Genomic DNA, 15,626 nt, shown 5'->3' on the forward strand with positions numbered 1-15,626 from the left:
CACGCAATTTCGAGGAAAATTTGTGTGGATTATTATATTCTACTTTTAAAATATCCTTCTAGTCATGTGCATTTTATAACAAACGGTTACAAACGCTTCTCGAAGACCAACGCGTCCAATCCAAGGCAACGTGTTCCTTTAAAGTCCTTTGTCCTCCTGTGTGGTCACCATAGATCATCTGGGCCCAAACTCATAGAGCTGCTTTTAAAGGCACAATAATAAGCTCAGCACATCAAAATTATGCTAACTAGAATAAGGTTACCACCCAAAATACCCTGTCACATGTACAAGTTGTGACTGGTATCCTCTTAATTATTGCTAAGCAGGGATTTTTTAAGCAGTATTTTTTTTCTGTTTAAGCAGCTCGATGAAATTGGGCACTAGACTTGCAGGTCAGAAGAGGGCCATTTAATACATACATGTATAGGATCGTCATCAAGGGTCATCGGGTCAGAAGCACCTTCAGTGAAATGCAGCCAAATTGTTTCAAGTTGAAACCAACGGTTCTTTTCAGGATCACCCCAAACTAATTAGATAGTCATCATGGTGTTACCGCAAACCTTTCCATATCGTATTTCCACCATGCAAAGTTTCAAATCCTACAAATTGTTTTTGTTTTTTGGGTTGTTTTTCTCTTGAGATTGATATTCATCATTGCCCCCTCATTATTGAACAGCATCCCGTCTTGCCTGTAGGCCCTTGAAATGTTCACAGTGCAAATGAGGTGACTCAATGCTAAATTTATGAGTACTAATTACTCATTATCTTGACTATGTACAGAAGGGGGGTTTTGTATAAGCTGTGATAACCAGTTATAAAAGCTGTGATAGCCATCTTACCATACCCATTCTTTAGGTACCAGGTTCGATTTCCCCTAAGGCAAGGGTCGTCCTGGTACGAGTCAGAAATGAGATTTCACTGTCACCATACCAATGTACATGTACATTGTAGTTTGTACTTTATACTCAAACTCTGCGAATAGCAATTATGATCAATTGATTGGCGCGCCCATCTTAGGATTTTTGCCCTCTTTGAAAAACAATCACTGGTCTATTTCACTTTGCCTGGCAGAATTTTCTTTCAAAATAGACCTTACACTTCGTCAACCAATCCAAACACATTTTCAAACTGTCATAATCATAAAAATAAAGTAAAATAAAAAACCATCACTTTTAACTTCTGATTGCATGCTTTAGGCATGATATATTCTTCCCACTTTATTCCATAATTGTTTTGCCGATGGGAAAAAATTGTGATTATATGGCCTGAATAGTCGTCCTTCTGAAGCTACATATTTATAGTTATGTTCCATGTATACATGTTGATCAGCACTTGTGCTCAATGAAATATTTCTCATTTTTTTCCAAGAGCCAAATATGCCTGATGCAGTACTCCCCATGGAGTTCTGTGTTAACTGCCTATAAAAGTACGCGCTTTTCAGGTCGTAATTGCCTAGCTCTGCTGTTTTGAGCAGCGCCATGATATTGAAGCCCTGTAATCATTAAAAGAAGAAAGAAAAAAATCTATTAAGGATATAAATCATTTGGTGGAACCAGGGAGTGCCAACTGTCAAGGAATGTCAATGATTTATTCCATGGATTGCCATTCTTGACCTTATTTGGAGCCCAGGTTTACATTATCTGATTCAGGCAGATAAGAGAGATTGGAAAGAGATGTGTTTTTAAGTGAATTGGGTCAGAAAGTCTCAAAACATGTTTCTGGCTGGTGTTTTATGGATACTGTCTGATATAATGTGCAGTATAAACCCAAGCCTTTTATTTTAAAATCGTTGAATAATTTCAAGCATTAGATTCTTGTTTTTTATGTGCTCTAAAAAAAGCAGCACATAGCCCAACTTAGAATTCTCTAACATTCAAACATACTAAGTTCCAAATTTCTTATGGTAGCTCCATATACCATTAGGTATACTGTATTTGATTCAATATATTATGTGCATTATCAATTTCTACTTTTTTCATTCTTCATTGAGCTTTTTATTTTTGAATTCACTGAACAATTTCAGGCATTAGATCCTTGCAGCTTAATGCCCTACTCAGACTTGGCGTAAAATCCAAACAATTTTAACCCACAATTAATTTCCAATGGTTGCTCCATATACACTGCTTGTCATCAATCATAGATCACTTCCAAGATCTTACTTAACAATCTCAAAATATTTACAGAGAAGATCAATTTTGTTCCAAACTTGCATGATAAATTGCAGAAATGGTGTAAACAGCTATGACATCTGTAAGGGCGGCTGTAGCTAATATCATGAATGGTTTTGTGTTGTTTTAATCTCCAAGAGTGGTTAGTATCAAGCTTGCCAATTATTTACAGAAGACGTGTCGCAGGATTTCTTACATTGCAAGCAGAATAAATAACAGACTTGTATGTATGTAAATCTGAGCATAACAAGATACGTGTACACATGTACATGCACAACAGTATGACTTACAATGTAAGTGTTTTATCCTAAAGAGAGCAATTCAGTAAAAACTGAAATATTTCTCGCATACATGTAGGCCCTTTCTAAAACCCTGGTTTGGGCTCTTGCTCAGGCACCATCCGCATGTTCAAAATTCTGTACCGAACGTTTGCGCAAATTTACTGATGGAGCCCAAGCTCAAGCCATCAAAAAGGTCATAGACAGCATTGGGCATTACATCAGTTAATTTTGTACATGTAGTTGATGATGACAAAAATAATTCCCTGGACCTTCTGGTTTTTTTTTAAAGTGCTTTTACTATGAAATGATGGACAAACCTGTGCCCAATTTCATATCATAAAGCTTTTATAACAGGAAATGCTGCTTGGAAAAGAAAAATCTTACTTATCAGAAACAGGTTACCAGCCAAAATGTAATGTACATTGTCTGTGACTGGTTCCCTGCTCACTTACAACCTTCGGAAAATTCTTGGGAACCTTTGACCTGCAAGGAAACAAAATTGTGTTTTTTTTAATAGAGGGCAATTTTTCTAACTACATATTGAGTGAAAACTTGGCTGAATTTTGCTGTGCATTTCAGCATAAAGCCATATCTTCATCATTATAGTGAATTCGGTTACCACCAGCATTTTCATTGAATTTCAGTAAATGTCTAAAAAGGGCCTTTTGATGACATTAGGTGGCAGCAGACTTGCCATGTAAATCAATTGTTGTGTTTTTAAATGTGCTCTTACGAAAATGGTCCTGTTTGTATGCTGCGGTAGCATCTAAAAAACGATGGTAACATCAGTATATTTTTTTGCAAGATTAGTGCCAAATGTTAATTAAATGTCACCTTGGCCCAATTTCATAAAGCTGTTAAGCAGAAAATTCTGCTGGTGAACTTCTTGGCTAATCAAGAAATATCTTCTTGGCTATTAGCAAGAAATATCGCAACAATTATAACTGTATGGTGTTCTGGCTGGTAACCTAATTTTGCTTAGCCATTTTTTGTGCTAAGCAAGTTTTTATGCTGACAGGCTTAATGAAATTGGGTCCAGGTGACTTTTGGAAGGTGAAGGTAACAACTAAACATGTAAATAATGAGAGTGCTTGTAAGCACATCATGACATACTCATATTGAGTTTTGTTTCCAGTGAACTTACTTTGGTTTTGTGTTTCTGAAATGGGTATGTTTTGGTGTAATGAATTTAATTCAAAGGATTGTTTTTGCATTTTACAAGGTGTCTCCCCAGCAACTGGTTACACACAAAAGTGTTGATTTTGGAGTATTTAGCGGCATGTGGTGTGAGTAGTTGAGGGCACCTGACTTGTGCTCTGCGTTTCTGATCAGCAGAGTGTGGGTTCGAGTCCAGGTCGGGGCATGTTGTGTCCTTTCTGATGGGACAAGTTCATTTACTTGAAACCATTTCTGATATTGTACCTTTGCTCAACTGAAGAGAGTGTACGGACAGTTGAAACTGTTTCAAAGAGTGTACGGCCAGTTGAAACTGTTTCAAAGAGTGTACGGCCAGTTGAAACTGTTTCAAAGAGAGTGTACGGCCAGTTGAAACTGTTTCAAAGAGAGGGTATGGCCAGTTGAAACTGTTTCAAAGAGAGGGTATGGCCAGTTGAAACTGTTTGAAAAAGAGTGTACGGCCAGTTGAATCTGTTTCAAAAAAAATGTACGGCCAGTTGAAACTGTTTCAAAGAGAGTGTACGGCCAGTTGAATCTGTTTCAAAGAGAGTGTACGGCCAGTTGAAACTGTTTCAAAGAGAGTGTACGGCCAGTTGAAACTGTTTCAAAGAGAGGGTACGGCCAGTTGAAACTGTTTCAAAGAGAGTGTACGGCCAGTTGAATCTGTTTCAAAGAGAGTGTACGGCCAGTTGAATCTGTTTCAAAGAGAGTGTACGGCCAGTTGAAACTGTTTCAAAGAGAGTGTACGGCCAGTTGAAACTGTTTCAAAGAGAGTGTACGGCCAGTTGAATCTGTTTCAAAGAGAGTGTACGGCCAGTTGAAACTGTTTCAAAGAGAGTGTACGGCCAGTTGAAACTGTTTCAAAGAGAGGATATGGCCAGTTGAAACTGTTTCAAAGAGAGGGTATGGCCAGTTGAAACTGTTTTCAATGGTGTACCTTATCTTGACTCACAGAGATTAAGGTTGCCATATTTGGTCAAATGTAACTTTTGCTGATGCAGTACTTAATGTTGACCCACAAAGAGTTAGCATACAAAATTCATTACCAACACTGCACCTTATATTTACTCACAGAGTGTAAATATGCAACAAATGGACAATTATGCAACGAAGGGACAATTATTCAACCAATCATCTTGTATATTTCTACTGGAGCATTTCAAGGGCTCCTTGGTTCCCTTGAAGTGCTCCAGTAGAAGGCAACAATTTTTCTCATAGAGTGCCTGCCTTTTACTATTGCAAAAAAGCCTTGGTGCCCTTGCCCTTTCACAAAACGAAGCATAAAAGCATGTAAGTTAGTATTTAACAACAAACAAAACATTTTCCGGGAAGACACCGCTAGCCTTATTGAGATATGGAGGGCACTTTAGGATCTGGGGTGGATTTCTCAAAGGTAGTAGTCCTAGGCAATAATAAGAGATAGGACTGGTCCTAAGTTAGGACCAGTAACCCATCCTAACTTAGGACTGGTCCTATCTCTTAGCATTGCCTAGGACTAGTCCTAAGTTAGGACTACCTTTGTGAAATCCACCCCAGGAGTGCACTGTTTGATTTGGGTGTATACATACAAATTTAGCCAAACTAAATACTAGTGCACTACTGATTTTTCCACCATATCTCCTAATTGCTTATTGTACTTTTATTTATTGAAGTTTAGACTTGGTGTTAGGTCTCTAAATTGACACAGATTTTTAACTGAAGATGTACATTTTCCATCAGATTTCTTTTGAGAGTTATAAGACACTTTTTAAAAGTGCAAGTTTATGAATTGTGTTTTTTTACTTATTTTCTGGTTTTATTCTTTTGCTTTCCAGATGTGTAATAAAAAACTTGTTTGTGAAAGTGTAAGCTTCCACAAAGTGTGATTTGTTATTTCGAACTGAAATCATTAATAAAGCAGAGTTTTACCAAGATATGCTTTCCTTGATAACTTATTTCTTTTAATTGTTCACAAACACCAGTACAAAATTGTAGTCAATAAAAAATGACATAGTTTGCTCAAGTCTTTACATTTACATGATAATGCATGCATTGTTTAAAAGTACACACTAAAAGGTTATTAGGAAACCATTATCATACAAAAATGATACTGAGGTAACCCCCCCCCCCCCCAGGCTGACCTACTGTATAAAATATTTATTTAATTATACATTAAAACATAACCAAAACAGCACTTTGCCCAGGGTAACCAGTTGTATACCTTATACTGATTCAAGACAGTAAGCATTGACAACAATCTTTTAATTGGTTTCACCCATACATAAAACAAAAATTAGTATTCGTTATCCCCGCTTCAAGTGTCCATCTTTATCATCATCTTATCTCTGATTCGGTCCATCTGATTTACGTGAGAAGCTTTCAAGTAATTTTTGTCTTGCTCCTACAGATTAGAGGGTTCTCAGCCACAAGAGGGCGCAATTTCTGGTCATTTAATGTAAAAAATAGATAATGAGCAAGTTAATCTTTGATTCATTCAAACCCGAAATGGTGAAACAGTTATCTGAGAGTTGAACATTACACCCCTTATAGGCGTTTGATTTCGAAAATTAACTTTACCATACAAACGATATGTCTTTTGCCACAGTTATGCTTCCTCAGATTGTGATCTAATTATACACTCTACTTGTACAATTGGATTACATTTTGGCTAAATAAACATTTTCCGGTTGAAAAGTATAACTTGTCACTAGAGGGCGCTGTCAAATAATATGACGTCACCACTCACACGAAGGTCTTGGAATGTTGTCACAACTGCATGTTTTAAACCTTACTTATTATTTTGTACGTACGTAATATGTTTTCAAAATGCTTCTCTAAATAAATAAATATATTTACAAAAATGTTAAAACTGACTAAATTTAATTACAATTTTGTTCGGGGTTCAAGAAAGAACCTGCCCTGCAAAAACTTTCCATCAGACAAAACTCTCCCGTCTCCCCATCTCTTTTAATCAATATTCTTGTGCTCCCTTTTCTTCTGGTTCGAAATGTACACAATGGTTTATCATGGAATGTGAACTTGACCGTAGCAAAGGAAAATGTATAAAGGGTGCGTTCGTTTAGCTCCCCTGGGTCGACCCCGGTGCGTGTTTCTTTTTTACCAGGACGAACGTGGGTAATTATCTGCACACACTCGTCCTGGGAAAAAAAAACGCCACACACCGGGGTCGACCCAGGGAAGCTAAACTAACGCACTCCGTGTGGATAGCCCCTACCACGGGTACGTCCCTCTTTGCTCTCACTGTATGCAACCAATATTGATGAAACTAATTTAATTTCTTTGGTTGTCATGATGTAATCATGGATCAGTAAGGTTTCAAGTCTGCCCTATATGTCTGATATTTTAAGCAATGCTAATAGTTTAAAAATGTACAGGCTTCCCAATAGCCGGGAACCAATCAGTAATAACAGTTACACACTACATGACTTTTGGCTGGTGACCTTCGTTTTGCTTTAGAATGTACATATTGGCCCTTTTCGAAACGACGATCTTGACTTTGGCATTTGAGGCGGCTCCTGTTTGAAGCACCGTACTGAAAACACACGTTTTCAAATAACCATGGATCAGTAAGGTTTCAAGTCTGCCCTATACGTCTGATATTTTAAGCAAACAGTGGTTTCGTAAAGAGCCTAGTGCTTTGCGCAGCGACCCGGACAGTTGGCAACATTTGCAAAACGAACTGTGCCTTTTCAGCCACACCATGCTTTGCATGGAGATGTTCCTTGAAATAGTAAAGCAAAACATATTTTAACCCAAAATAATGAGCCTTCTGCCCAAGAACAACAATCCCAAAACAGAATGATAGGAAACTTTCCCCAATCGACAGTTGCCAAATGCTAATTTTTAAATATTGTTTCTGATTAACTGCCATAACGAAACCGAGCTACTGGACAAGTTTAGGGTTTTCCAGCACAAATCAATTACGGCACTCCATCACTGCATTGTGATTTCCACTAGAACGGAAAATATGATTGTGTTTCCCATATAATTGCCAAAAATTGTGATACTACCAAAATATCTTTGTTTACCCATACGAAAAATGTTAGGAAAATAAAAAATAAATGAAGCATTGCATCATTTACGGCGCTTCGCCACTGCATTGTGATTTCCTTTAGAACGGAAAATAATGAGTTTCCCAAAAGTTTTTACAATACTACATATTTTAAGCATACAAAAAGTAACTGAAGCATGGCATGGATCGGAATGCCCCCCCATCGGTAAACCCAATGCGCATAGGGCATTCAACCGTTCTGGAAAAACATCTTTTGAGCTTTTGTTAATAATCAGCCGGATGTCAGGTTTAAATGTAATTTTGACAATGAAATTGTATCCTGCTTTTCTGGAAATGCAAAAGTTATTCTCGTTTTGAGTAATGTGTTAAAAGTTAAAATTGTCTGAGCTCGGAAGAGTGGCTATGTGGAGCCATTTTGATGACTCTACATTTTTGTATAGGTCTCATTATTTTGTTTTTAAGTTTTAGGGTGCGGTTTACGGTCACTAACAACATGTCACTGTTTTCAACCCCCCCCCCCCCCCACCACCACCACCAACCCTCAAGAAAGAACAAATTAAACTGACAGGCAAAATATTTGTTATTTGGGGACAAGTCCACACAACGCCAAATACCGTACAACATAATTACCATAATAAGTTTTCAGATGTCTGCATATTCATATTCATAAAAACCATACACTTTATAACTCTACAGCTGTACCTTTTACCCCTATGCGCCGTACACGTACAGAGTATATTTTAATCTCTACCGAAGTCTGTTGATCGAGGTGCCTTTGTAACAATGGTTATCTGCCCAACCAAAACAGCTTCCAGCTATGTTGCAAAAAAACGCAAACTGAATGTACTTTCTCGTCCAAGTGAGCAATACACGCCCTTCCATAACAAAAGCAGAAGCCTTTGTTGTGTGGAATTCGCACAACCTCATTATGTTAATATTATTTAAATCAAGAGGATGTTAAAAACAACAAAATCCCCATTGGAATGGCATAATACTCACGGATACTACACTGCAAATATTTAGCTTAAGTTCCGAAGTCAGAAAACTTGCCCCGTAAAAGCGAGTTAGGTAGGGTACACAGCTGATATCGCACGAACGGGAAATCGACAGTTTGAGCAAGCAATGAGTAATATACATTTTTGACAGCAACAAAAACAACACACATAATAAACCTATAATGCGTACTTGAAAAGATACAAACAGTAAAGCACGTCTCATAATGCTGACAAAAAGTCTTTTTTTTTAGCCGGCACATGCCGTAAAAAAAACCTTGAGTTTGTACGGAAGACGTTTAAAAGTAAGAATTGCTGTGAGGTAACAGTTTGTTCACAACCGGCTCCTCAATATTGAGGAGTTCAGACAGCATTCGCAGCTCGCACCGACCTCGTCCCCATGGGCACTGTGCCATTGTCCAGTGCCCTTTCGGCTAAATGCGAGATGGTATACCCACGGGGATGAGATTGATCTCGAACGTTTGGGGTTCATCCTCCATTGGGCGGTACGTTTGAATCTCACGAGTTGAGTTCAAAATTGTCTTTTTGTCTATCTCTCTCTTCGAGTAAGAAATGTTTTCACAGTTTCATCCCAATCACTACATCAATCAAGACAGGTTTACCAATTTAATGGAGACAAAATCTCGAGCTTCAAGCTCCATGGATACTTTGTACCACTTGATCGTCTTGGCCGTGTGGTGCTCCAAGCTGCTCACAACATTCTGCCGCGGGAACTTTGGAAAGATGAACACCGTGGTGGTGAACCTCTTCGGGGCCGCTGCCGAGGAGGCAGCCCCAGGCATGATGTACACGGCATCCCGGTACCAGCGGAACTTACTGTTGATGAAACACTGTGTTGTGGTGCTGAACATGGTGGTCGGCTTGGCGCCCAGTTTGATCTGAACCTCCTCGCGGAAGCGACGCCGGTCTTGTAAGACCCATTCCATGCCATAGTGCCGTCTCTGGTAGGCCGGCCTCTCCGTTAAAGTGACGCTTTCCGAGTAGTGCCGGTAGTGGACCGGGTACTCCCTGCCGTGCAGCGCGTCGTCCTCCCCGTCATCTTCCTCCTCTGAGAAGCAGGAGTCCGACTCGGAGTCCGAGTACGTCTTGTTGGAGTGGCTGGACGATGTGTAGGATGAGCCTGAGAGACTACCGCCATTGCTGAGGTGTTTACCGTTGTGATTGTTATGATGATGGCGGTAGAGCTGAGTGGGGTTTCCGAAGGGAATGTCCGCAGGGTCGATGTCCCTCTCTGTAACCTCCTGGTGACATACAAAATAAATCATGGATTAGGTTTAGAGGAAAAACATTTGTTAAACAATTATACCCAAATTACTGGCCAACATCAATGGTGCTTCTTTCCTCCACCTCCATGCCTCAAGCTCATGATAACAAAGATTGGGCTAGCTCTGCCTTGCAAAATAACAGTATGGAATTACAAATGTTGCTAGTTTTCTGCAAACTTTTAGGTTATGTCCTGCTTTTTTTTTTTTTTTTTACTCCTTATCTCTGCGCAAAATGAGCTCAAAAGAGCCGTCGCAAGTGAAAAATGGGTTGTATGCGGCTTGTTGTCGGTTATTGACGGTGATGATAGATTTCTTTGCCGAAGGAAGGTTATAGCACGTCTTTGATAAGACCATGCAGTCACAGATCACATTCGTATATAAGAGTTGTCATCAGTTAGAAAGATGAACTTGGGACATGATTAATTTCGGAGGGCAATTGTTGTGTTGAAGCTAACGAAATGTTATAAATGGTTACGAAGAGGTGTTATTTTGTCGACGACTTTAAACAGGCTGGTGGTTTTTGCAAACGTTGTTTGACCAATCAACCTACACAACGTGTATAAAGGCCTACTAAAATGGGTAATGGTACAATACATTTACGTTTTGCATCATTATCGTGAACAACAATATTCAGATATTCATGAGATACAACAAATGATATACTCGGACTGCCTAACATTTATAAAAACACAAACATGCCAACTGTTAAACATGTGTTCTGCATAAAAGCCATGCAATCATCGAGTGAACGAAATGCTACAGATTTGTTTTTGTGGCAGCAGTGGTTAAAATATTTCTGTGATGAAACGAAACTGGTAGCCATGCCCACTCATCCCTCAACGGGAGCTTTTCTATGACGCACAATGGCGAACTCTATTTTTATAGTACAGAAACATAATATTATTTGAAAAATCAAAAGAAAAATGTATAAAACTGCCACATCTCTTGTTTTAGACTCATGCTGGGCTCACGCTGTTTACCCGATGTTTTGGATTTCATTTGAGGGTATTATTTCAAGGAATGAGTGGGCGCGGGTTGTGGGCCAAGACAGCTGCGGTGGTCTCCGTGTGGGTGTCTGGTCCAGAGATTCTCTTTAAGAAAGCTGGGGGAAAAATGGGGCTGGCTCTGCTCAAAATCTCTAATCTATGGGGAAAAAAACACATACAGTATACATGTATGCAGTCTTAAAATGTCATGGTCAAAATTTACCAGGGGTGGATTTCACAAAGATTTAAGACCAGTCTTATATCGAGTTAAGACGAGTTACTCGTCCTAACTCTGCTAGGACTAGTCATAGTGAGGAATATCTTAGTGAAGTCGACCCCAGGTTCCGGGTCCCGTGGGCCTGATTCATATATGGGTCTATTTGACCAGGAATCTGAGTCAACAATACCCAGAATTTGTTCAAACTGACGCAAACTTTCAAGTATTTTGTTTTATAATGACCTCTTGAGTCAGCTCGACTCAGACATGAGTCAGGGTCGATTCCACAAAGAACTTAGGACATAGTCCTATGTCACCGTGGTCAAGTGGTTAGACTATGCAGGACTTGCACTCGCAAGATTGTGGGTTCGAACCCCCCAGCTAACCGCTGATTTCACAATGACTAAATATTATTGTTGTCTAGTTACTGAATCACAATTTCTTGATTTGTGTATTTCATAATGGACGTTGAACCAATGTTTGTATGAGATTGAGAGAGATTGGTTGTTGCGAGCCTTGGTGTTTATACCCCCTTGTGTGAGTTTGCCGTGTTCCCTTGATGGAAAGATCGTTCAAACAAACAAACAAAACTTAGGACTAGTCTTAGGAAATGTTACAGATTTAAGGCTAGTCGATCCTAAGTTATGGATGGTTAGGGTGAGTAATTCGTCCGATCTCGAGATAAGACTATCCTCACCTTGGGTCACAAAGAGTTGAGACTAGTCTTATTTCGAGTAAGGACGAGTTACTCGTTTTAACTTAGGACAATCTATAAGTTTTTAATATCTCCATAGGACTAGTCCTAAGTTAGGACTTGTCCCAACTTTCTGTGAAATCGACACAATGACCTTGAATCATCCGGGTCAATTCTGACCAGAGAGACTTGAGAGAATAGTAATTTCATTATAGCGGACTACATTAATCAGACTGTGTTCCGTTACCAGCATCCTTCTCGCTCTCCAATCCATACGTCAACATAAACGGATTACTATTGAAAATGAAAAAAAAAAACACCACTTGAAGCTTTAATAAACACAAACACACGCCCTTCCACTTTAATCTAACTAGGAAATAACAGCCTACCTTAGCCCGCTTAGGAACAATATCCATTTCTCTCTAAAGATGTTTATGCCAACAGTGTTTCTAATCTGGGAACTGGCACACACAGCAAAGTTACACTAATCGTCTAAGGAAAGTCAACCGGTTTAAACAAAACCACAACCGCAACAGTCAACCGGTTTTCAAATTACCACTGCAGTGCTCTTGAAGTGGGTACTTAGGAAGAGCTGCCTACAGCCTAGCAGGTTTCTCTAGTAGGCTTATAGCTTCCTGGTGTGTGACACAGAGCCTCAACAATAGGAGCATGTAGTCGACTTGTTGACATGCCCTTTCGTCACAAAAGGCGGGAGATTGCGAAGGGGGAACCGTGTGAACGAAATCGATAGTTCGTGACGATTGTTATGGATGGTAGCCGATACCATTAGAGGAAGCAATGCCGATAAACGTGTACAATACTCGAGTCACTGTGACTGCTATTGGTGATTGTTAATATATTCAAGCTGCACCAATCGATTTTAGGCTCTGAATTATTTTTTAGTAGAATCTACCGATTATAAAAATGTAATGAGGCACCAGACGAAACACTTGGATGACACCAAAGATCAGACAGAACAAACAATTGACAGGCTTGCTAAAATAGCTAAGCGGGAGTAGTGTTTGATTAGCGATTTTTTTTTTAGAATAAAATATGTCTACCGATTAATGCTGTAATGAGGCACCAGGCGACATATACTTGGTGATATCACTGAACGAGCTGGGCAGGCTTGCTTAAAATTTGCTAAGCGAATTGTGTTATGGTTGTAAAAGCCCTGGGCTGTAAAACCACTACCCCTATAGTACTCTTCCTCTATACAATATTCAAGTGTAAGGCCGCCAGGACTATATACCGCCAGGACTATAATACCACATACTATCAGCCTACATATTGTTATAGCTGACACTGTATTCAAAGAACGAACATTACACTGTACGTGCATCTAGCCCTCCATCTAGCCCTCCATGGTCTAACCAATATCGCCACCCATTTCAATATTAATACCAAAAGTTAGTTTTCAATATTATTGCATGTATTCACGACGTTTGTTTTGGGAAGGATCCAGCGAGGGGAAACTTGTTTGGACAAAACACCTCTCAAGAATTCCACACATCAGGAACATTCTACATGTCAACTTGTGTTTAGAAATGAACAAGAATAAATATCACATGCGTCATAAAGTTCACATAGAAATGGAGTTCTCCCCGGCAGCGAGAACGGGTCAGAGGTTAGAATTTCCCCGCAGGAGCTGCAAAACTGGAGCTAAACTGAGAGCTAAAAAAAAAAACAATCAACAGGTGCAGAGTGATGCATGAATACGGTCGTTCAGAGAGAGTAATGGGGCTTGACTTATTTACGCGAAGAGTGATGTGGGCCAGTTGCACAAGAACTTGATGATACATAAAATAGTCCCAAAACAGAAATATTACCCCCATTTATGTCAGAAGTGACGGAAATGGTTTCGATCGCAAGCTTTCAAAAAGTCGATATTTGGAGACAATGTGCGTTGCGGCCAACAATATGTTAATTTTAGTTCAAGTTCAATTATTGCATTGGTTTGAGTTTTTCATTACAATCAGCCGCTGATTACAATTTAAATATTCATTAAAGGCAGTAGACACTATTGGTAATTACTCAAAATAATTATCAACATAAAACCTCACTTGGTAACGAGTAATGGGGAGCTGTTGATGATATAAAACACTGTGAGAAACGGCTCCATCTGAAGTGACGTAGTTTTCGAGAAAGAAGTAATTTTTCACGAATTTGATTTCGAGACCTCAAGTTTAGAATTTGAGGTCTCGAAATCAAGCATCTGAAAAGCACACAACTTCGTGTGACAAGGGTGTTTTTTTCATTCATAGTTATCTCGCAACTCCGACGACTTTCGAGCTCAAATTTTCACAGGTTTGTTATTTTATGCAAATGTTGAGATACACCAAGTGAGAAGACTGGTCTTTGACAACTACCAATAGTGTCCACTGTCTTTAATCACTGGTAGCTATAACCATGGATATAGCTATTACTGTAAATTGAACATTGTAGCCTTTTTTTTCACACTGCAGAAACTACCCAAGTTTGATACTCGCCAGAGGTACAATACTGTGATGCCTCGCAATGCGCAGATAATGCACAAAAGATGAAATAGATGAACTGGAAAATATATATATATATAATCTAGGTATTTATTTTCCCGCTTCTTTTGGATCCTCTCCTTAATCCCTTTCCCCCTCTCTTTTTCTATAAATGGATATGTATTTGTTTGTACTTGTTTTATGCCTCTGAAGAAGGTCCGGTTTGGATCGAAAGCTAAGGCCATCTACCCTATTCATTATATATATAATCTAGGTTATTTATCATCTTGCATTACTTTGGTAAACGATTCTGTCGTTGGGTGGTTTTATCAATTACTCGTCCCTGACATTATTCCTCGGCGAGCCAGTATTTTATTTCACAGGTGGCTTTGCCGTGGAGACTATCACCACGGCAACCAGTATCACCACTTTCTGAAATGCCTTGCTATTTTGATACCAGACCCTGAGTGGATGACGTCACACCGAGAGTCAATGTGCCTATGGAGTTGACAGTATGGTGCCTATTATCGTGAAAAACATGTCATGACTTTAGTACAAAACAGCGGCATACCCCTTGAAATATTAAGTTTCATGTCCCCAACACCCTTTCAATAACTCGGGGTGTTTGAAGGTCCAGATTTTGTACTGTGGGTTTCGAAACCAAAAGGCCGCATTCAGTGGCACTCCAAGTAATTGTATGACGTCACGAAGGAAACCTTATCCGATGCATCATAATAAAGGACTCGTTTTCAATTGGCTCAAACTCAGTGTGCAAGAATCTATGGGGATTTTATCTTTCTCAGCCAGTTTCATGACGAAGAGAAATTTAAAAGTGCTTTGGAAACACAAGAATATTGTTTTTTGTTATAGCAGTAACGGTGCACAACGGCACAGAGTAATTGCTGCATTTAGTTTCAATAGTAAAATCTTCGCGCATATCTCTTCCAATAATTCTCAAGGCGATTGAACAACAGTAATTTTCAGCCACGAATTTGATTTCGAGACCTTAAGTTTAGAATTTGAGGTCTCGAAATCAAGCATATGAAAGCACACAACTTCGTGTGACAAGGGCGTTTTTTTTCTTTTATTATTATCTCGCAACTTCGACGACCGATTGAGCTCAAATTTTCACAGGTTGGTTATTTTATGCATATGTTGAGATACACCAAGTGAGAAGACTGGTCTTTGACAATTACCAATAGTGTCCACTGTCTTTAAATGAGTTACTTACTTAGTATGTAGCTGATTTAGGTATGTATAAATGTAATGTGGCGAGAGGCATAACAATAACATTCAGACAATATATGTAGGATTGCAAAAATCCAAGCACTGAAAATGGT

The 15,626-nt window shown here is 39.2% G+C and overlaps 1 protein-coding gene and 1 long non-coding RNA gene across 6 annotated transcripts in view; one reads left to right on the forward strand and one right to left on the reverse strand.

The window, feature by feature from the left end:
• On the forward strand, positions 1 to 8,170 carry LOC139938340 (uncharacterized). The gene is made up of 2 exons (XR_011786123.1): positions 1 to 6,937; positions 7,197 to 8,170. It is a non-coding gene; the product is annotated as an uncharacterized lncRNA (long non-coding RNA).
• Positions 8,169 to 15,626, reverse strand: part of LOC139938338 (uncharacterized) — a 25,149-nt gene continuing 17,691 nt past the window's right edge. For 2 of the 5 annotated variants that reach the window (XM_071933790.1, XM_071933792.1), the window contains exon 2: positions 8,169 to 9,891. In XM_071933790.1, the coding sequence (XP_071789891.1) occupies positions 9,238 to 9,891 (654 nt within the window). In that variant the 3' untranslated portion in view covers positions 8,169 to 9,237. Of the gene's footprint in view, positions 9,892 to 12,201; positions 12,533 to 15,626 lie in introns of those variants that run through there. The other 3 variants (XM_071933793.1, XM_071933791.1, XM_071933794.1) reach the window with 3 other exon arrangements.

Source organism: Asterias amurensis, chromosome 6 (assembly GCF_032118995.1).
Source record: "Asterias amurensis chromosome 6, ASM3211899v1".
NCBI classification, from domain to species: Eukaryota; Metazoa; Echinodermata; class Asteroidea; order Forcipulatida; family Asteriidae; genus Asterias; species Asterias amurensis.